Below are 21,768 nucleotides of genomic sequence, written 5' to 3'. Positions count from 1 at the left end.
CACGTGGGTCCTTCTAGAAGCCCTCCGTGGAACACCTGTGCCGCCCTTCCAGATGTGATCCTTGCTTTTCCTGCTCCTGGTGCAGGCTTCTCCCCAAGCCTCTCCCCACGGAACGCCTCCGAGAGGGGACCAAACAGCTCTGGGGATGTGTGCTGAGCTTCCCAAGGGCGCCCTTGCCACCCTGTGCTGCAGCTGGCACCAGGTTCCTGCAGCTCAGAGAGCATCCGACTGGGGTGCCGTCCCAGCCTCCTCTTCCTGGCAGCATCCTGTCTCAGGAGGATCCTCTTGGGCCTCCTTCCCTTGGCGGGGCAAGGGGGTGACGGAGGGGGGCACCCACTCACCAACACAGTGGTCACCCTCACTCCCATCTCTCTTGACCATTCCAATCTTATACAGACAGGGAGGAGCGGGGAGCAGGGGGAGGGGGAGCTCACAGCAGCAGGACCAATTCTTCCGTCTTTACTAGGGCCATGGGGAAGGGGGCTGGCCCTAAGCTTCCATATCTCTTTAGGAGGTGGTTTACTTAGCATCTTTGTCCACAGCTGTGGCCCTGGTAACCAATTCTGGAGCAACTGAAAATGTGCCCGCTGCATCCCTTTGGTTATGATGAGCCTTCCCTTTCAGAACATGTAGCACAAAACGAGCAGCCTGGCTGCTAGTGCCTAGGAAAATACCCAGCAAATGGTAGGCCCTTGCTAACGACTTGCTGAAGGCGTGACACGGCCGCTACAGTGGCTTCATGTTGAGTAACAGGAAGAGAAGGGGGATGCGAGAGCCTGACCTTGGCTGACACCGTGTGCCCAGATGCCCTGCACACCCGTTACTTCACTTCTCACAGTGACCTTGAGAGGCAGCCTAACTCCCACCTGCTCCCAGCCAAGCTCGGAAGGAGGCAGAAGAGGATGGCAGCTGGGAGCCGGGCTCTGGCGTCCATGATCCTGGCTTGGCCACCCCTTGGCTAAGTGTCTTAGTTCTCTGACTCCAGCTCCTCATTTGTAAAAGGGGGATGGTGAGACTCTGCCCTGTAAGGACTAAATTAGTGAATATATGACATGTGCTTAGCTCGTGTAGAGACATGGCAGGTCGTAAACAGGAACCAGGGCAATTTCCATCATTATCATTGGGACAGGCTCAGGTCGGTCCACCCCACTGCCGGCACTCTCTGCACGACGCCCCTCGCTCCTCTGGAGGGAGAGTGATGAAGTCCTCTGGGGCATGGGGGCTGAAAGAAGCCGAGACCCCTGGGGGAAGGTGACAGTCAGGGAAGGCCTTGGATGCCAGACCTTGGCTGGCAGCCTGATGTAAAAGGCGATGAGGCACCTCTGTGGGTCTTTTAATCAGGGCAGTGAGATGATGAAAGTGGTGTTTTAGAAGATTAATCTGGCAGCAGAGACAGGATGGAGAACAGTCAAGCTCAGTGCAAACGATGATGCCAGTTGCCCAGCTCCCCGAGGAAGGCGGGAGCCCTGGCCTTCCTGCACTCAGCCTTCCCTACAGCCGTAGAGGCTGGGCCCTCCATCAAGAGACAGGCACCAAGGGAGGCCGGCAGAGGGCACTGTTCTGCCGGTGACGGAGCCACCTCCAGGGAGGTCTGGCATCTGGATAGCCAGGAGCAGGCAGCAGAATGGACTCTGTCAGCATAAGGAGGGGGACATCAGCTCCGTCTCAGCCTTGGGACAGGTTCTGAGCTGGGCATTTCAGCTGTGGGAAACTGTAAGCAAATGCTGGGCCAGGCCCTTTCAAAGCCCACCGTGGGCTTCGCTTTTGCCGTGGGAGGCCCTTTAGGGAGCCGGTGCGCCCTGCCGCGCAGAGTGGGCAGGACCACCCCCTCGAGCAAGGCGACGTCCCGAAGCACCAGCCTCACAGAAGGGAGGGCCAGGGTTCCGAGTGGGGCTCCCGGCTGCCCTGGAACCGGCAGTGACGCAGTGGCCAAAGTGTACAGTGGAACTAGGGCCACCCAGGCCAAGAGTGAAAGGAGCTGCTGCTTCGACATTTTCTCCTCATTTTATTTAAAGCCGTCATTATACATTAAAAGTGCAGAGGTAATTCTGTCTTCTCCGGTTGTGTAGCACGATCTGCTCCAGCTGTTCACGCCAGCGCCCGGAAAACCTCCACCTTCTCCCGGTAGAGCTGGTGGAACTGCTTGGCCAGGCAGTGGAAAGGGGCTTCGAAGTTTTCCATCTCCTTCTGGAAAGACAGTTTAAAGAGTTGGCTGTGTTACTTTTAGAAGGGTCAGAGGGCCAGCACTCACTCCATGCTTCCTTCATTCAGGGGCTACCTACTTTCCACCTCATTTCATCCTCACACCCTTTGGGGTAGCCACTTTGATGGATGCCAATTTTACAAGAAGGAAACTCAGATGGATTCAGGAAACTCAGAGATGAAGGTACCTTGCAGGAAGCCACACACCTTGTGAATGGTGGAGCTGGAGCCTGAACCCACGTCTGTTTCTACAAAGCCTGTGCTTTTAGTTGTAGTCACTGTATGTGTGATGAGATGTGAAAATGAGACCCTTCCTGTCTTAGTTTTGACTGAGGCTCAAAACGCCAAAGCAAAATACCAGGCAACCAGGAGCCCCCCATCCCGAAGAAGAGCTAGACAGCACGGGGTACCCTCTTCCTAGGCTGGTGCTGGACCCAGGCATGAGAGGAATCGAGGTGAGGTGGCAGCTGGGCAAGCCAGGAGAGGGCTGCCAATGAGACGGCCTCGCTGCCTCCTTTGTCAAACTAAACAGCTGCAGTGGCACTTCCCTGGACCAGCGGGGGCCAAGTGGCGCCGGCCTGGTGCTGTCTTAAGGGGCCTCGGCTGGAACCGCCTCAGGGAGGGTGATGGATCCCAATAAGAATGAACAGCCAGGAACTGGGGCTGCAGGACGGGTGAGGGGGCACCACCTGTGAGAAGCAGCCTGCAGGTGAGACAGCGCCACTGATGGGGTGGGGAGGGGCATCTCAGAGGTGCCCACGGGGCACCAGCCGGATCCACCCAGCAGGTATGGAGTGGGCCACGACAGACCCCAACAAACACGCTGCACTACTGGCTCCAGTCTCTCCCTCCCGAAGACTGTGAGAGGAGGTGCGACTTTAAATGAAGTTCAGAATTTTGACAATCACCCAGGGCTGGGCACTTTATACCTGAAATCATGACTATTTTTGTGACTAAAGGGGCCGAAAAGAATTTTTGTTACCTGAGAGAGAAAAGAGAAGTTAAGGAACTTGCCCTAGATTTTATCTAAGGGGTGGAAAAAATGGGCCCCTCCAGGTGCGCAGGGACACGCTGGAGGCGAGCGGAAACGGCAACTTCTCACTTCACAGCCACTCTCGCTCTGTGGGGACACGTGTGCATTCAAAAACTTTTTCAGAAACAAGCTGGCAGAAAAAGGAATGTACTACTTTCAAGACAGTAGCTCAAGCTATGAATGCACTAAGGACCTGTTTTGAGACGATCCCTGGCAGCTGGCAAAAGTGCAACCTTGAGAAGAGGCCGTGAAATATCCCCAGCGAAACAGAAGGATTTCCAAACTGAAGAACGCCGCACAGAAGGCATCAAGCGCGGTGCTTTCGCCGCACAGGTGAGTCGGCTGGGGCCCAGCAGGTGAAGTGGCCCAGCTGGCTGGTGCGGAGCCCAGCCCAGCATCCAGATTCTCTGATTTGGGAAGAGCTGCCTTTCCTCGAGGCCAGCTGGGATGAGAGAAATGTGTGAAGGAAACCAGGTCCCTTGGAGAAAGTTACCTGGACTTTCTAGCCAGGGAAAGCCTAAGCAAATAAAACAGTTGGCCAAGAGGAAAGACAGCGGTGGCAATGCTGAGAGAGTGTGGAGGAAAGAGTGGAGCGTTTGTAGCCCAGACGAACATTTACAGTAAGCGCCCAACAGCCAAGGACTTGAAGGCCATCAACCTCCAGCTGGACATGAGAGCAAGAATTCAGTACATCCTGCCGGGCGCTGCTGTTTGTGCAGAGCACAAGGTCCCAGGCAATGCCAGTGTCGGGGTAAAACACTGCTTCCGTCAAAAGCAGAGTTAAGAGTGGAATGGAAAAAGACTGAGGCCTGCATAGCGCACGCACGGGGATTTCTAAATGGATTAGAAAACACTCAAAAACGCAATCTTGGGAGATCTCAACATAAAAAGGAAGGAATTCAATGCAGGTGAGCCTCAATAGACACCACGGCGTGCTTCTGAAATAGATGGAAATTGAACTATTTTCTAAATACGTGAGAAGGGTTGCCAATGACAGGAATCCTTTTGTCTGATCACTAATCATCATCTCGCTTACACAGTCAGGACAGCTGTGGGGTAGGTCTGTTTAGAGTGAGGGATTCTCAGGGCAGGTTCAGGCTAGTGTTCAGTCTGGCCTAGAATTGTGTTCTGCAGTGTCCCAAAGCAGGCTCTGCGGGAGGCCAGGGTACCCCTTCTAGAAAACCCAAGTTTTCCAGCTGGACAGGCCTGACCGCTAGTCCTGTTTCTAGCCCTTGTTTAACTGTGCGACCAGGGCAAGCTACACAACTTTTCTGAGTCTGTCATCTGTACAACACAAGAGTGTTACGTTGTAGGGCTGTTATGAAGCCTAAACAATGTGTGCAAAACACCTAGCACACAGTAGGCCCTCAATGAACATTACTTCCCCACTCCTCGCTTGCCTGGGAGGGCAGTGATCACTGTGGACTGTTCTTGCACTTGTCTGTAGGGACCTTCTTTGGGTCGGCAGGATGGTCACTGCGGCATTTAGGCAGAGGAGAGAAGGAGATGGGCTTGGCATCAGGCCTTGGCTGCGTCTCAAGCTGCGTTTGGTTATATTTCCTTTTTAATTACAGCTTTCTTAACTGAGCTGCCAGTGGTGCTTCTGTGAGCCTCAACTCAGGGGGGACTAGTTAACTTGCACAGATAATAGCAAGTGCTTACTGCAGCCTCTTCAAGCATAGTTTATACCCACCCACTTCAACACCTGAATAGAGTTTAACCGGTAGCCCACTGGCCTTTGGTGACTCATGTTTTGGAGGTTGGGGTGGGTTTTAATTTCTGAGTTCTATGAAGTGTTCCAGGGAATATGGAATATTGGGGTGCGGGGACAATTTCACAAATGAATGGAGGAAGGGGGAATACTGAAGTCCTGTTTGCTAGGGCACTACTGCCTACTGCTTTGCACAAAGGTGTGCTGCAGAAAAGATGAGGAACCTACTGTACAGGAAAAGCTGATCTGGACTTCATTAATTTAGCATTTGTGATAATTGGACCAGGGGCAAGGGTGATATTTACCTCTGCACAAGCCATGAATACAAGGATTTAGTAAGTAATAACAGTATAAACAAGATTCCAGGGGCAACATTTATACTTTAAGAAAGCTAACATCTACTGAGTGTTTACCAGGCGCCAGACTTTGTGATCCGTGTTTTATATGCACCATATTACTTGATTCTCATATTTATTACTCAATGGGGATGTATTTTATTATCCTCATTTTACAGGCCTGAGGCACCAACAGTTGAAATAACATGTCCAGGTTCCCATGGCGAGTTCTCCTGCTCTCCATGGGAGGTCAGAGTGGCTGCCTTTACCACTGTAAAGGAAGCATGCTGCTTTGAGGGGATTTTATAAGCTTGGACAGCAGCACTGGTCAAGGTTCCTAGATGCAACAGCGGAAGTGCCTAGAGCCAAAGTCAAGCTGGGGCAGCAGATGACCTCTAGAACGTTAACCAGCCCATGCGAAGACGATCTCCAGAACATTAACCAGCCCATGCGAAGACGATCTCCAGAACATTAACCAGCCCATGCGAAGACGATCTCCAGAACATTAACCAGCCCATGTGAAGACGATCTCCAGAACATTAACCAGCCCATGACTCTTTTGAGGGCCACAGAATCAGGTCTAAAGGCCACAAGATGAGGTCCAAGTTATGACCATGACTGTGCCAGGCCTGGTGGTCTCCCCAGCTAGCAACCCTGGCAAGGGGCAGGGCAACCAACACCCCGACCCCTGCTGGTTCTGAGATGGATGTCTGGGGCCACTCCTGCTCCTAGAGGGCAGGTCATCACTTCATGCCCTTCCTAGTGGAGTCTCACGTGAGGGATCTGATTGATGCAGCTTGGGTCACATGCCTGCATCTTGGCCTCAGGGAGGAAGGGACTTTAAAACTCCCAAACACAGGAAGCGGGTTCCTCAGTGCTGGACAGCTAAAATCATGATACATGAGGTTGGTGCAAAAGTAATTGCAGCTTTTGCCATGAAAAGTGTACTGAAGATGCTGATAACAAATCACTTGCTTTTTCTACTTAATGAGGTCTTTTGATCTTTTAACTGGCAGGAACTTTGTGGCCTGGAGTCACCCTGGGGCTGCAGCAAGGTGAGGATGGGCAGCACTGATGGGAATTAGAGGCCACAAGTCCTAGTCCTGGCTCCACCCTTCACTAATCATGGGACTTTGGACAAGTCACTTCAGCAGCTCAACACTGGAATGGGAACTGTGAAGCCAACTTCTGGTTCACAGGCCTGATTGTGAGCGCCACAGGAAACAATGTTCCAGCAACATCTGAACCCAGAATACCGCATGCAAACGTCAAGGGTCATGATCACCGCACACCATGCACTTCTGTTTCTTACTAGTTGAGATACACCTTTTTCCAGGGTTGGCTGGCTAATCTGCCTTCCTGTTATGTCTAAGCGGCTACTGCTGTATTGAGAAGAGATCTTGGGCTAAGAATGTAAACATCAGTTCCAAATGAGACTCTGCATATGGTGGAATAACAGCTCCCTGCACGTGAGGTCATGTGCAAGACCGCTGCCAGCAGAGGCCCACTCCAGACTTGGCGACGAGGCAAGCGAAGATACTCACCACGGATGTTTCAAAACATTCCAGGCCTTGGCCCAGCGCCCATGCCCGGGCCTCAGCTGAGTCCACTGCTCGCCTGCCGACCAGGTCTGTCTTGTTCCCAACTAAAACACCTACTCAGAAGAAACAACCAAAATATGACACTTCACTGTCACAGTCTGGAAGGACAGCGGGCGAGATGAGAGCACTATTTTTGAGGGGTGTAAAGCATCCTCTAAGAGCTGCCCGACTCAAGGTGGTGAGACCCCACAGGGAAAGCCGGGGGTCTCTCGTGCTGGCCCCGACGGCCACAGAGAGACAGGTGGGCTTTGCTTTTCATGCACAGCTTCTGCTAGATCTTTCTTCTAGACCTCATGTATATCTGTTTCCCTTGCCTCCTTAAAGGGCTGCAAACGCGTGAAGGCGAGGGCCAAATTTATGTGAGCCTTTTAATAATTCCTAGCACATGGAGCAAACTATAAACTGGTCATTAATACTAATCTAAGGACTCGGCTCGGAGTCAGGGATTCAGAGGTAATTTAGTTCAGCGCCCAGCTGCATCAGCTGCAGCTAATTTTTGAGCCTGTCTCTGGAGATCACTTTCCCCGGTCTATAATGAGGAGAATTTGTTGATCTCACATAGGGACGAAAAATAAACTGATTTAAAGCATTCAGAAGTGACAACAGGACTTGAATGTTTACTTGTACCCCATATACAAGAGAAAATTAGGAACTCTTCCCTGGGGTTAGCTTTCTGGAATTAACAACTGATATTACAGCACCCTCCCCGTATTGAGTCGCCCCACAGCCCTGCCAGGTGCGTGTCCTCATTCCCATTTCCTAGACTGGGAGAGGTGTGTGTGGTGACTCACCGAGGTTGGCATGGCTGCTAAGCGGCAGGGCCAGTGTATGCCTCAGGCCATCAAAGTCAAAGCCCAGGGCCCCTTCTCCACCCACAGCTGCCTCTGCAATGCCCTTGTGCTCTTGAACCGAAGGACAGCGATGCCTCTGGGAAACATGGGTGTCTGCAGCTTGTACCTGGGAGAGAGGTGCCTGGAGCCTGGGCCCGAGCCTTCTCCAGCCACTTGCTGCAGTTGTTGAAGGACTGTTCACTGGTCACATCATAGACGAGACATAAGACATTGGGACTCTCCCACTGTGCAAGAGGGACAGGATGAGCATGGGTCAGTAACAGGAAAAGTGACTTCAAGGCTGGGAGACAATTTGGCCTTTCAAGGGAAAAGCTATGGGGAGCAGAGGGAAACAGAAAACTATAAAGGGGACGGGAGTCAGAAAATAGCCACACCCACAGAAGTCAAACAATTGCCCCAAAGGAATGAACGGAGGGCCCCGTTCAGTGGCAGGAGGCAGGGCTGGGGCGGTGCCGCCAAGGACGAGAGCTCCTGTCTGGGCCAGGCTCTGCTGGGCACTTCTGCGCCTCACTGTGAAGCCTCCCAACGCGGTGGAGTGTCTGAATATTTCCACTTTGTAGCTGAAGAAACCGAATTCAGGGAGGCTAAGTGACTTGTCCAGGCCTGACAGGCTTTAAAAACAATGACAACGATGACAGAGGTGGGGGACGACTGAGGTCTTCTCTACCCAGAAATCTGCTTTCACCTGTGGCTGGCCTCGTTCAGTCATTCTCCACTCATTCTCATTGAGAGCCTACCACCGTGCAAGTTATGTTTCTGTGCTTTCCGGCCCTGAAAGAAGATTCTTTCTTCATTAGCCAGCCCTGGGAGCTTGTTTGCTTGTATCTTCTTAATAAGGGCTGGCTTTTTAAAATGCAGAGGACACTTTCTGCTTCTCTTGCCATCCCTGCATCAGCCTAATCCAAACCACACCGACAACTGGACAGGGCTCCATGACCCAATTAAGAGCCGAGGCTACACTCTCGGGGGCTGTCGCCTTCAGGGGCTGCTCAGAGTCCTGGGGTGTCCTGCTGCCTACCCCGATGTCGGATGGCCCTGTACAGGCTGTGGGTGCGCACCCTGGTGCTTGTGACTCTTGGTCATGCCCTGGTTTCTGGATCCCCCAACCTTGCACAATTAGGACCTGGTTTATTTCTGGGGTGTCAGTAACCTTCCAGGATACAGAGGAGAATCCTTTTCCCTCCAGATTGGATTCCTTTTTGGATCCTTGGAAGGCCAGCCCAGAGTCCATTCTAGAGGGCTCCTCCTCACCCTATAAGGCTGTGCTGGCTCCTGGCAATGTCCAGGATGGGAGGACCGTGAACTAAACTGATGAACCCTTCACTCCACAGATTAACTCTTGAACTCCTGCTAGAACACACTGAACTCTGTTACATGCATGCAGGAGACACCTCAGCATGGTTTTAACTCAAGAAACCCTCCTTCTTCCAGGCTTCAGTGAGGGGATCCTGAAGAGGCCTGGCATCAAGTTAAAGCCAGAGCGGGTGAACCGGGAGTCAGGGCCGGCTGGAGGGAAGGGTATGAGCTGACGGGTGGCACATGGCCTGGATTTGCCCAAATACATCTTCCCTTCTGCCGGGCATGGCAGCCCCAGTGCCAGGCCATGCACACAGTAGGCAATTGGGGTGAACATCGTGAACCGATGCATGAAGCCAACCCTGTATGAAATCACTATCATTAGATCTACTTCTCTTAGGCGACAAAAAAAAAAGGGGCAGAAAACAGTTTCCATTAAAATGTGGCTGTTCTTGGAAAGGCAGGGGAGGGCTCTGGAGAACTCAAACCTTCTAATTAGCTCACTGGCCCAGATTAGTGAGACTGTTACCATGGAAGGTACAGCAAGCGGATCCTGCGAGGCTGGTGGGACGGGGGTGGATGGGGCATGGTGAGCCCTGGGCAGCAGTAGGGGCATTTCCCGGAGTAAACCCCAGTGGAACAGCAGAAAGTGAGCCTCATTATAGGCTGAGGCCTCTACAGCACTTCCCAGAGGGGAAGGAGGCAGTCTGTACTGTCCTGGGAGGTAGGGGACACCATCTGAAAGGACACCATCAGGAGGGTGTTGCTCTAAAGGAGGGAGGCCTCACAGGGGGAGGGCTGCAAGGACTGAGCCACAAGGCTCTTGGCCCATTGGATCCTGGGCACCCCGGAGCTGGGGCCCGGGCAGTCACGCGCATCAGCCGCTCCTTCTTGCCAAGTAGCCACGAGTCTGGGCTGGGAGGAACGCCCCTTAAAGAGGAATGCCATGGGAGCTTCCCAACAGCACAGTGCAGGGAAACTGCTGTGTGAGCACTGTCAGGGACCAGCGTTTTGGCAGGAGGTGGTGATGGTCAGGAAAAGGACCACGTGCTACTTGCCAATTTATCCAGCATTTCCGAAAACAGCTCCTTGCCAGCAGAGTCGAAAATGAAGAGTTCCTACAATCAGAAAAGCAAGAAAGTCTCCACGTGGAAAAACCGCAAGCTATGAGTCAGTGGTATCACTCTCAGCTCACACTAGACTTGTCTTAGGGGTGAAATACAGGCACCCAAATCTTCACACATGCTCTGTCCTTTCTCCCAGGCACGAGAGAAGATGACAGGGAAAGGAGCGAACTCCAGACTCTTAGAGAGGCGGTACGACGGGTTCTCGCACCGACCAGCACTTTCTGTGTGGCGTCTCACCTCTTGTAACCCTGAGTGCAAAAATACCAGGAACAAGCTGATTTCCCACCTGGCAGAACAGAATGTTAAACAGGCCGGCGAGCGCTCTGGTTTCCAAAAGGTCATTCTGCACTTTGTTAACCAAATTGATTTTCAAATCTTAGAACAATTCTTTCTAAAGGAGGTCACTGAGTAGGCCTGGGGAAGGTGTTTAAAGTAGGACATTCTGTCACCCTTCTGGGATGGCTAAGGAGTGATGCAGACAGAGGGTGCGGGATGACCCTTCCTGCCCCGTCCAAACCTTCGCCAGCTCACGTGAGAGCCCCCAGGGCTGCTCCCCTAGGAAATCACCCCTCGGCTCCCCGCCAAGCTCCCGCCTGGCACTGGGTATTTCCTGGCTGGCCTCTGATCCCCAGCATACGCCGTCTGAACATCAGTGCCACGGTCTCTTTTGCATATTGGTTACCTGGGCACTCACCTTTCTCTTCATCAGAAGTACTTATACTTTTTTTTTCTCAGACCTCTTTAGGAATCTGGTGAAAGCTACAAACCCTCTCTCTGGAAAAGTACACACAAACATAACACCTTGCAATCCACTTTCAAGAGTCCCAGGTTCCCATACAGAGACTCAGGAACCTTGATAGTAGAGAACACGTTCTTTGAGGGCCAGGCCCATATCCTAGTCCTCCTTCCTTCCTCCTTCACCTCCTCAGTCCCTCCCCTGAATGCTTCCCGATTCTATTCCGAAATGCTCAGACAAGCCACAGCCTTGCACTACATCTCTCCTAGGGAGGGTGGTGTGACCACAGAGACCCTGGGCCCAGCTGGGGGAGCCCTAAGTTCCCTTGGGTAAAGGCATCACTCACCACACTGTCTCCCGTGTCAGGAACTGGCACTGTCTTCACCACCAAATCCATTCCTGTTGTCTGCCGAGGAACACCAAGAATGTTAGCATTGAGGGCCCCCAAAGCGGGAGCCTGTTACAGGAGGACACACAAGCACCCCGATCCCAGGGGGGCTACCTCCAGTGGAAGGGTTTGTTCTGGACTCATTCTGGTGAGAAGCAGCTCAGTGTGCAGAATTCAGAGAGGACCCACTAGTCCTCTCCACCTCCCTGCCCCGACATGAGCTGCTACACATGGTGGCCAAGTTGCTTGTGGCCAGTCTGCTCTGTAGCTGACCTCTCACCCTGGGCTAGTGGAAAAATCGATCTCTACATGGCCCTCTGAGCAGCCTCTCATCAGCTGTCTTAAGGCTTCTTCAGGGAACTTCGCAGTCACTCACTCACGGTGACTGAGCACTCCTCTTTAAGCCGTGGCCAGGTCTCGACTCCCCAGCTCACCAAGGTGTAGCTCTTCTGGAAATGGGCTCCGTCACTGCGGAAGATCTGCGCCAGGGCGGTCTTGCCCACTGCTGGGTCTCCTGTGAGGTCAGAAAAGAAGAAAAAGAACGCCTCCGTTCTCATCTGACTTGAGACTCTCTCGCTGCAGAACATTAGTCTAGAAACCAAAAACTTCAGTGAGTTTTGAGAGATGTACTTGCCTCTCACAGGAACTTGTTCTGAGGCCGTGGGCAGGGCACAGGTCCGTGAGACTGATCTGCAAACCTCACAGCAGCCAGAGCACATTCCTGCATGGCTAAGCCTTTTATCCACGGGAACTGACCCAGAAGGCAACAGAGCTTACGGAGGGCTCTGGGGCCCTGGAAACGGAACTGACGCTCTTCCACTGAAACACGCCCTATGGGGGAAAAGCTGTCACTTCCAAACTGGAATTTACCTTGAAGTCTTGAAGGTAAAGAAGTGTGACTGGCACTGACAGGCAGACTCACCTGTTAACTGACCCAATCTGGGTTGACAGCTTCCACCTGAATGCTATTTTGGGTGGAGGGTCAGGGATGGAAGGGTCTCTGCATTTGTGGGAAGCAAGAAGTATGAGGCTATGTTCATCATCCTGAAATCTCTTTCCAAATGCTATGCTCCGTCTCCATCGCAGAGTGCCCGTCTGTGACCTGAGGATTCATCTTCCCAGGGGCCTCTCCACCAATTCTATCTGCAATAGCAGTCACCTCCTCCAAGCTCGTCTCTCACCTACTGGCTTTATCTCCCTCTCCTCTGCTGCTCAACAGCCCCAGAAACTGGTCCCTCAGAACTAAAGGTTTATGTCGCAGTTTTCGGTCTCAGACCTGAGACTTTCACAAGATGGTTGGGCGCCATTTAATCGAGCGCTCCTCCTGTGCCCGTCACAGGTGCTGGAAGCTCTCCCTGCCCGTCTTTAATTTCCCTTTGCCCTCCCCATTTTCCGTCTCATGACTCTGCTGAGCCTCCTTTGATGCCGATTCTTTCCATGTTCTACCTCTTTTCCTCCTGAGTCTTACATGGACTTGCACTCCACTGTCCAGGCCCTGGCAGAACACGTGCTTTGCTCTTCTCATCCTCTGGATGCTTAGCAAAATCAGCACCGCACTCCGTGGCTTCCAACTCGCATCACTTGGTACCGTCTCTTCACCTTTGCTTCCCACTTTACAGTCGGCTTCAACACTTCTTTCCTCAACTTCTCGACAGTCTGCCACTGTTCACTTTTCAGTTTTGACTTTTCCCACCTATAATTTTCTCTTGTAAGACAATTATTTCAATGCTTGTGTCATTTCATTTTATGTGAACTCCTCCAGGTTTGAGTGAGCTATTCAGGTCCTGCTTTTCTATTTGTCATCACTCCTTAGAAGGGAACCAACAAGTGCTGAGCCCCCCTCATGGACCTGTTCACACAATCCCATTCATTCCTTCTCCGCCAAGGTATCATTAACCTCACCTGACAGATGAAGAGACTGAGGCTCAGAGAGGCTGGGTAACTTGCCCGGGATTCCAACCTCATGCTCTTCCCAGGCCTTGCTCCTCTCCTAGAGCTCAGGGACCACTTCTGATCCTTTTCTTGTTTTGAGACGGAGTCTCTGTCACGCAGGCTGGAGTGCAGTGGCGTGATCTCGGCTCGCTGCAACCTCCACCTCCCGGGTTCAAGTGACTGTCCTGTCTTAGCCTCCTGAGTAGCTGGGACTACAGGTGCGCACCACCACGCCCAGCTAATTTTTGTATTTTTAGTATAGACGGGGTTTCACCACGTTGGCCGGCCTGGTCGTGAATTCTTGACCTTGGGTGATCTGCCTGCCTCTGCCTCCCAAAGTGCTGGGATTACAGGCATGAGTTCTGACCCATTTTTAATGCTGCCCCTCCAGGCCCTCCTCACCGCAGCCTTCCATGACATCTGGGGCAACCACAGCCTAGACCGTCACGGGGTACCCGTCCATCTCGGAGCAAACAGAGCGCGTCGCTTTCCTTCCTTGGGCCCTGACTGCGCCTGCCCTGCCGACTCCAGTTCTGCTCCTGAATCCAGCTGGAAATCGGCTCCTCCTGCTTATGAGATTCCTCACAGATTTGTTCTGGTTAATTTCATAAATCTTTCCTCTGACTGTCAGTCACAGTCACCAACACTTACAGGAAACCGCCTGTGTTGGCTATGAGGGCTCAGAAGCACAGGGAGGTGAAATAACTGATAAACACATTTGCAGAGCAACAGGATGACAAGTGCAAATTCAAATAGCACAAACTGAGAAGCAAGGCGTCTGGGGAGCATCGAGGAAAGAAATGAATGAGAGGGTTCACTGGGGAAGGAGGCTTCCCTAGGGGCAAGGGCTGGGCCTAGGGGTGACAGCACGCAGGGCTCTGCAAGACCGAGAGGATGACGTCTGCAAGGGCACGATGTGAGGTCACCTGTGACCTCACAGTTGCCAAGGCCGATGGCCTTTTCTTGGTTCTCATCCTCCTTGACGTCTCTGAAGGATGTGAGTCAGCCTGAAGCGACCCCTTCCTTCCCGAGTCCGGTCCCCATGGCCTCAGTGACCCTGCCCTGGCCTAGTTCTCCTGCCATCTGCCTGCCCCTATGCTCCCCGAGTGTAGGCATTCCCATAGGCCTGTTCTCGGTGGCGCTCTGCTCCCAGTCCACTCCATCCCACTGACTCTTGTCACCTTGACAGAGGGCAGGCTCTCCCTCCCAAGCTTTGTCTATATATCCAAAAACCCGTGTGCGTTGCCAGTTGCCATTAGAATGAAGGATCTGCCTCCAACCTCAGTCTGTCTACGGCCAAGCTCTGTCATGCCCTGGTCCTGAGTGGGTCGTCCCCCTCGCCCATGCTTTCTGTTTGTGATGCCACCATGTATTTTCATCGTCCCCAGATTCAACAGGTCACCTCTGACTGCTCCTCCTCCTTCCTCCTGTCTCCAGGCAGCCTCCCTTGCATTCCTCACATCCTTGGCTGAGTCTCAGCCCATCTCTGCTCGGCCCTCCGTGCTGACCCCGCCGCCCCAGTTAGCTCAGACCTCACGGCTGGGTTTCTGTCTCAGCCTCAAGTCCTTCCGTGGTGTGCTGGGGAGGGGGCCTCTGCAGACACGTTTCTCCCTTGCTAGGAGCTTCCTGTTAGGCTTTGCCAATGGTAGTTCTGGAAGAAGAGGGGAAGGCCGGCGTGAGGGGAGAGGACGTTGCTCTTCCCGCCTGCTTCTCCTTTTTCTTAGCACTACCCTAGCAATGGCCTGCACCCCAGCAGCACTAACTGCTTCCGGTCTTGGTTTTTTTTGTGTGTGTGTGTGTTTCCCTACTCCTAGACCAGCCTTATTGTTGCCCCCAGAGGAACCAGCACCAGTGGGCAGTGCCCTCTTCTCAAAGATCCACACCTCGGCTCCCAGGGCCCCTCCTCCCTGCTTCTGGGCTGAGAGCCCCACATGCTTCCCTCTGCTTTCCCAGCCCGAGAGGCGGTGCTCCTTCCTGCAGTTACTACCCGTGCTGCCTCAGTCTCCCCCTTTTCCTCTTCCAGTCCTCCAGCACCTGTGTCATTAACATCCTACTGAAATCCTCACCACTGAAAGGCCGAATAGAGTTGCTGGTTTTTGCCTGGCCCCTGACTTACGTAGTCCTTGGTACCGGGAGTGATGTTAAAACACAGACCCTCCAGGATGGTTTGGAACTGATTTGGTATGTCGTGCCCTGAACACAGGGCTGGGCTCCTCCCAGTGGGAAATGGGTCCTGGTGCTCTGTGGCATGCGGCGGGTGACTGAACTCCTGAAGGTGCTGGCACCAGCCGGGCAGGGCCCCTTCTTCAGGGGTCCGGATCCCAGCTCCCTGGGGCTCTTCCAGCTTCTGACACCCCCGACCTCTGCCCGCCACTCTGCGTCATCCCAGTGCTGCCTTCTTGCTTCCTCAGTTCTCCACCGCCTGATGAACCGATTCCATATAATAAAATGTCTCCGCTGAAATGGCGACTGCGCTTTCTGTCTTCCTGACTGTGCCTCAACTGAAAACACTTCTCTCCTCTTCTTTCTCTCTCCCGGCTCTAATCCGCCCAGAGCGTGGCATCCACAGATGGACCCTCATAACACAGTGCCTCCATCTTGGCAAACCTTCACACAAACCCCACTGAGGATTCCTTCATGGCCTACCCATCTCCACGGTCAGCCCTAACCCACCTTCCCACTCTCTCCCCAACAATCCCTTACCCCAAATCTGGGCTCTGCATTCCTGTTCTCCCAGTCCCTGAAAATTCCTCAAGGCCACCTCCTTCCAGGTACCCCTAGACCAAATTCAAATCCCGTCCATTCTCTGCAAGGAAATCTCAAATAATACCCTTCCTGCACAGCCTCTGAAGGCCATCTCTCCCTCCTTCGTCTTTATCTGTGTGGCTAATGTGGATCATTGCTCAGTGGCAGTGCAAGATGTGATGTCAGAGCAACCCTCCCAGGAGGCTCTATTACTATCTCCATGTATATCAAGAGGCAGAATATCACGGTACTTAAGGGCACAGACTGTGAAGCCAGATTCCAGCTCCATCACTTTCTAGCTGTGTGACTTTAAATCAGTGAGTTAACCTCTCTGTGCCTCAGCTGCAACACGTATAACACAGGATAATCACAGCACCTACCTTGCAGAATTGTTATGAGGATTTAATGAGTTAGTATGTACAGTGCCTGGCATAGATAAGTGCTATTTAAGTGTTTTTTAAAAAAGTAAATAAAATATAGATCAATGTCAAATGTTGTTTTCTCTCTTCTCCAGAACCAGAACAAGCAGCAGCTGTGCCTGGAGGTATTTCCCCACATCTGGCACACAAAGGGCATTTGCTTTGTGTTCGCTGTGTTACAACTTATCACGTGCATCTTAATTCTTCCTTGAATGCAACTGCTTCATGCTTGCATGCCCACTGCACCTTGCACGGTGACTCAGACACAGCAGGTGCCCAGTGAGTATCTGTTCAACACATTAACACTTGAACTGAACATCAGGTCCTTCAATGACTAGTTACGTGAGAGAAAAAACAGAATAACACAGTTTCAGCAGTAGGGCTGTGGGTCATGGATGGGAAAATAAAACCAATGGTGTGTGTGTGGCAGGGGTGAGTGAGGGGTGTCAAAGGGGGTTGATTTCTGGGCTGAGGTCTTTTGGCCCCTGGGAACTTTCAAGAGGAAATGCTGTGGAAGCCTTGAAGAGGCTGCAGATTGAGGCGCAGGCTGGAGTTCAGGAGCCATTAACTAGGCAGTGGCTGCATTCAGGTGAAAGAACTGCCCAAGGGAGTTGGGGTAAAGAAGGGCACAAAGAGGCCAGGCACGGTGGGTGGCTCATGCCTGTAATCCCAGCATTCTGGGAGGCTGAAGCGGGCGGTTCACTTGAGGTCTGGAGTTCGAGACCAGCCTGACCAACATGGCGAAACCCCATCTCTACTAAAAATACAAAAATTAACTGGGCATGGTGACATGTGCCTGTAACCCCAGCTGCATGGGAGGCTGAGTCAGGAGGCGGAAGTTGCGGTGAGCTAAGATTGTGCACCACTGCACTCCAGCCTGGGAGACAGAGTGAAATTACGTCAAAAGAAAAAAAAAAAAAGGGCCGGGCACAGTGGCTCATGCCTGTAATCCTAGCACTTTGGGAGGCTGAGGCGGGCGGTTCACCTGAGGTCAGGAGTTCAAGACCAGCCTGGCTAACATGGTGAAACCCCGTCTCCACTAAAAAATACAAAAAATTAGCTGGGCATGGTGGTGGACGCCTGTAATCCCAGCTACTCGGGAGGCTGAGGCAGGAGAATCGCTTGAACCCAGAAGGCGGAGGTTGCAGTGAGCTGAGATTGTGCCATTGCACTCCAGCCTGGGCTACGAGAGTGAAATTCCATCTTAAAAAAAAAAAAAAGAAAGAAAAAGGCCCAGAGGAGCACAGCTTGAGGACTGTGTAGCTTCGGCTAAAGCCCTGGAAATCAGACTAGGACCCAGGGTCTGGATCATACAGCTCTGCCGATTCCAGCTCTGTGACCCAAGGCAAATGTTCTCATTTTTCTGGGCCTCAGTTGCCTCATCTGTAAATGAAGATGGCAATAAGACCAATCCCCCAGGGTTGCCATGAGGATTCAGTGAGACCACCTGTACCGAGGGTCTAGCACCGAGCTGATGCACCCAAAGTGCTCATTAAGTTAGCTCCATGATGAAAATCGAATGTAAAAAGAACACAGAGAGAAGCCCATTTAAAAAAAAAATGTAACTTCAGAAAATAATGTTCCCACCTTATCCATAAGGAAATTAAAGCTCAAAAAAGTGCTTTGTCCAAGATGACACAGCCAGTAAGAGGAACAGGCAAAATTACTTTTGTTACACAACACTGCCTCCTCTGGTGTTCTGGAAACTGGAGACTCTCCTGAGAACCATTAATTTCTTTTGCTCCAGTATGATTCAGTTACTACTGTCAGTCATCTTTCTGTGTGACCCTTTTATTTTCAAAGTATAAAAGCTATTAAAAATATCATAATTTATTCTCAGTCTGGAAGAGGGGAATTTTTTTAAAAAGAAATCTTTTTCTCTATATAATTTCTCACCACTTCTTTCCTGAGCTGGCCAGGGAAGCCTGGAAAGGTCACAGGTCTGAACAGAAACACGAGTTAAGAGTTTTGGAGTTGGGCAGATCGAGGGGCTGAAATCCTGCCTAGGAGCTTCACTAGGGGTTGACCTTGGCTGACATCTCTCAGTGCCTCAGTAAGATCAGAACAATCCAGTACCTGGCCAGGCGCGGTGGCGCATGCCTGCAATCCCAACACTTTGCCAGGCTGAGGCGGGCGGATCGCCTGAGGTCAGGAGTTCGAGACCAGTCTGGCCAACATGGTGAAACCCCGTCTCTATTCAAAATACAAAAAAAAAAAAAAAAAAAAAAAAAAAAAAAAATTAGCCGGGCATGGTGGTGTGTGCCTGTAATCCCAGCTACTCAGGAGGCTGAGGCAGGGGAATTGCTTGAACCAGTGAGGTGGAGGTTGCAGTGAGCCGAGATCGTGCCACTGCCCTCCAACCTGGGTGACAGCGTGAGACTCTGTCTCCAAAAAAAACAAACAAAAAAGAACAATCCAGTACCTAGCCCAGTGTGCTATGGTGAGACGATTACACGAAATATGTGTGCCTCACATGCAGTAAGGACTCAGTAGCATGCATATGTGTTTCGTAGTCTATAATCCAAGCTATTGTTTTTCTAAATGTGCAGAGTGATACAAGGGGCACACTACAAATGTGCATGCCATATATTCATCCATTCTGAAAGTATTTATTGAGTACCCACTATGTTCCAGGCATTGTTCTGGATGCTTGGGATGTATCAGTCAACAAAACAAAGATTCCTGCCTTTGGGAGTCTCAACATTTATGCCTTTCTTGGAAAGGGGCAGCACAGTAACTTTGGGTCTTAAAGGCAACACACAAGTGCCTTTTGCAAACTCTGGTCACTACACTCAGGTCACCGTTATCAGAGGGGGTGAGGTCAGGGAAAAAAAAATCCCATAGTAAAGACTACCAAAGTCACTGATGCCTAACTTTGGGGTACAGTAAATGTTTAGCTAAAGCACTCAAGGTTTGCTTAAGTTTTGTTTGTTTTGTTTTTAACAAGTCTGCTCCTCTAGAGTTTTAACTAGTGATTTTTTAACGAGTCAGCTCAACTGGTAAAGGTGGTCTCAGAGTATGTGACAGGGAGCAGGGGGAAATCCACCGGAGCTGCGAAGTGCCCTGGAAGATCATTCTTCCGCGCCTAATGTAACTTACTGTATCAGTAATTGCAGTAACTCGCCTTCGGCAGAGAGAAAGGAAAAGAAGGTAGGCAATTTAGGTGAACAAAAGCTTTGGATGAATTATGAAGGCTCTGGACTCCAGAGACCACCGTATTCAAGCGCAAATTTTTAGACTCACCTGCCAGGATGCATTTGGCTGCCAGCTTCACCATGGTAACCAACACTCCCGCGAGCCGTACCCAGAGCACAAGAGCGGCTGCTAGAGGCGCGGGTGGGTGGGCTTCGGGCCCTGGGCTGGCCTGGGACGGGAAGGTGGGGAGGGCTGATCTCAAGGGCCAGTGGCCGCGACGGGACTGGGGATGACCAAGCCCGGCCCTTCTGGGCTGAGGGCGAAAATCGGGCGCTGGGGGCGGGTGGGCAGGGGAGGGCTCCAGGTGGGCCCGGCTCGAGGCCCGACACGGCAGTCTGAAAAGGTGCAAGAGAGCGGACACGGTCTGTGCTCCCTGCCCAGCCCCTCAGCACAGCCCTATCCAGCGGGATCAGGGAAAGACGACCCGGCTCTCCTCCGGCCACAAGTACAGCACCTAACGCACTCTCTAGGTAACCATAGCCCACCTGCCCCGCCTCCTCCTCCTCGCTGACCCTCGATTGGCTGCCGCCAAAAGCTCTCACCCTCGAGGGCTCCAAAAACCCAATGGGAGTAAGGAGTTGGGATAACAGCCTTTTCTTGAGATGCAACTCGTAGGATTATCTGTTCTTCAAGTTCATTCTGCTTGACGAGTGGTTGCTATTGACGTCAGTCAGCTTTATATCCCGCCCCCGCTGCGCCCCAGAGTCCCGAGATAAAGAAGCCTCCACGTCAAGCAGCCAGAAGCGGTGATAAAAGAAGCTTTCTGATTGGTTAGAGTCTGGCTTGACCCGTTTTCGGGTTGAATGGGGATTCGCCACTCCCGCTGTCCTTCTAGAAGTGGGTTCGCCTACAATGGGGCAGGTTGGGCGCCAGACAGTCTGGAGTGGCGCCTGCGCAGTGGGCCAGGTCGCGGCGTAGAGGCCGTTCTGACTTTGTTTGACTTCGCAGCGGTTCTGGCGGTTTCCCCGGTTCCCGGGTTCTGCACAACGCGGCTATGACAGTGCATCGAGAAGTTCAGTCCTTGCCCCGCATCCCGCAGGGAAATGTAATTTTTAAAGCCCAAAAATGTTATGAGCTTTAAAATCTAAAATATGAAAGTGTTTAAAGTGATGTTTGTGAACAAAGGGAGAACAAGTACACTTTGATGGGGCTGAGCGGTGAGACTTGGAAACTTGAGGTCGTATTTTCCTCTTAGTCCATTTACTCTCTGCAAAAGGAGAATGCATCACTCACCTCGTTGCCCATCACCCAGGGAGGCTCTCTGTGCGCATTTACCGGGTTGGGGGTGCCTCTTCCACGTGGTTGGGGGTCAAAGACCTAAATCACTGCCATCTCCCTGACCTGGGCAAGTCATCTCATCCCTCAGTCTCTCAGGGTGGGCCTAGGAGAACCTGCCTCGTGGGGTGATTGTGGGGATGGAAGGAGAGAAACTTGTAAGTGCCTGGGACATAGTAAGTGCATACATGATTGTGGGGTGGATGGGAGAGCGGAAGCTTATCTGGACAGATTTGGTTTATCATCACTGTCATTGGTTGGCCGAATGTACCCCCTGTTGTCACTCCTTTGGGGCCCCTGGGATCTCTGATGGCTGACGCTGAAGGGAAGAGCAGCCTCTCAGCAAAGGTACCTGCCTGAAAGTTCCACATTCCCTCCAGACGCCTAGAACATTCCACCTCTCTGCCACTCTCCATCTCAGGGTGGCCGCCAGCCTTGTGTTGGGGAATAAACACACACTCTATGAATGACTGATGGTTTCAGCTGCAAATCCAGAGTAAATGCAAGTTGTCTGAAATGTTCTTTCCTTGGAGTTCATTCCTGGTGTTACAGTAAAGGTCTGTTTCTCCTTCATTCTCCGTAACTGCTTTTCTTCTTTGGTGACATCACGTGAGTCGTCTCAGACACCCCAGGTCCGGTGAGCAAAAAGCTTCTTTCTGGTCTTCTGCCTCCCTCTTGCCAGCTCCCCTCCAGGTCAACCTGTTCACCATGAGTAACCCTGTTAATCCCATAAGGGGCCCCATTCAGTGCGTCACCCTCCTGAGGCAGCTCCACTTAGCTAAGACACAGACACACATCGGGGCAGCCTCTGAAGCCTCCGTTCCTTCATTTTGCAAGGTGGGTAATGACAGAGCAGGGACATCGCCAACTTGGAGAAGCGCCGCCATTTTAAAGTTCCCCTTGATCAGAAACTGCCTAAGTC

The 21,768-nt window shown here is 52.0% G+C and overlaps 1 protein-coding gene and 1 long non-coding RNA gene across 17 annotated transcripts in view; one reads left to right on the top strand and one right to left on the bottom strand.

Moving 5' to 3' along the window:
• LOC135965428 (uncharacterized) overlaps positions 1–7,478 on the top strand; it is a 60,407-nt gene extending 52,929 nt beyond the window's left edge. The window contains exon 4 of the long non-coding RNA XR_012418780.1: positions 5,461–7,478. This is a non-coding gene — a long non-coding RNA (uncharacterized lncRNA). The remainder of the gene's footprint in view (positions 1–5,460) is intronic.
• IFT27 (intraflagellar transport 27) lies at positions 1,989–20,077 on the bottom strand. Of its 16 annotated transcripts, none has more exons than XM_065522177.2 (8): positions 19,620–20,077; positions 18,453–18,569; positions 11,661–11,794; positions 11,239–11,298; positions 10,088–10,147; positions 7,840–7,957; positions 6,826–6,935; positions 1,989–2,187 (listed from the first exon to the last, which is right to left on the bottom strand). In XM_065522177.2, the coding sequence occupies exons 1-8, from the start codon at positions 19,651–19,653 to the stop codon at positions 2,089–2,091; spliced, it is 732 nt and encodes a 243-aa protein (XP_065378249.1). In that variant the 5' UTR covers positions 19,654–20,077; the 3' UTR covers positions 1,989–2,088. The 16 variants fall into 16 exon arrangements, 14 of the variants coding, with proteins under 14 accessions (XP_065378249.1, XP_065378246.1, XP_065378245.1 ...); XM_065522174.2 differs by having other exon boundaries at positions 11,715–11,794; XR_012418775.1 differs by lacking the exon at positions 6,826–6,935 and having other exon boundaries at positions 7,674–7,957.
• Positions 20,078–21,768: the final 1,691 nt, after the last annotated feature.

The sequence above is a fragment of the Macaca fascicularis genome, chromosome 10 (genome assembly GCF_037993035.2).
Source record: "Macaca fascicularis isolate 582-1 chromosome 10, T2T-MFA8v1.1".
Taxonomy (NCBI): Eukaryota; Metazoa; Chordata; class Mammalia; order Primates; family Cercopithecidae; genus Macaca; species Macaca fascicularis.
This window is presented reverse-complemented; position numbering and strand designations above follow the sequence as displayed.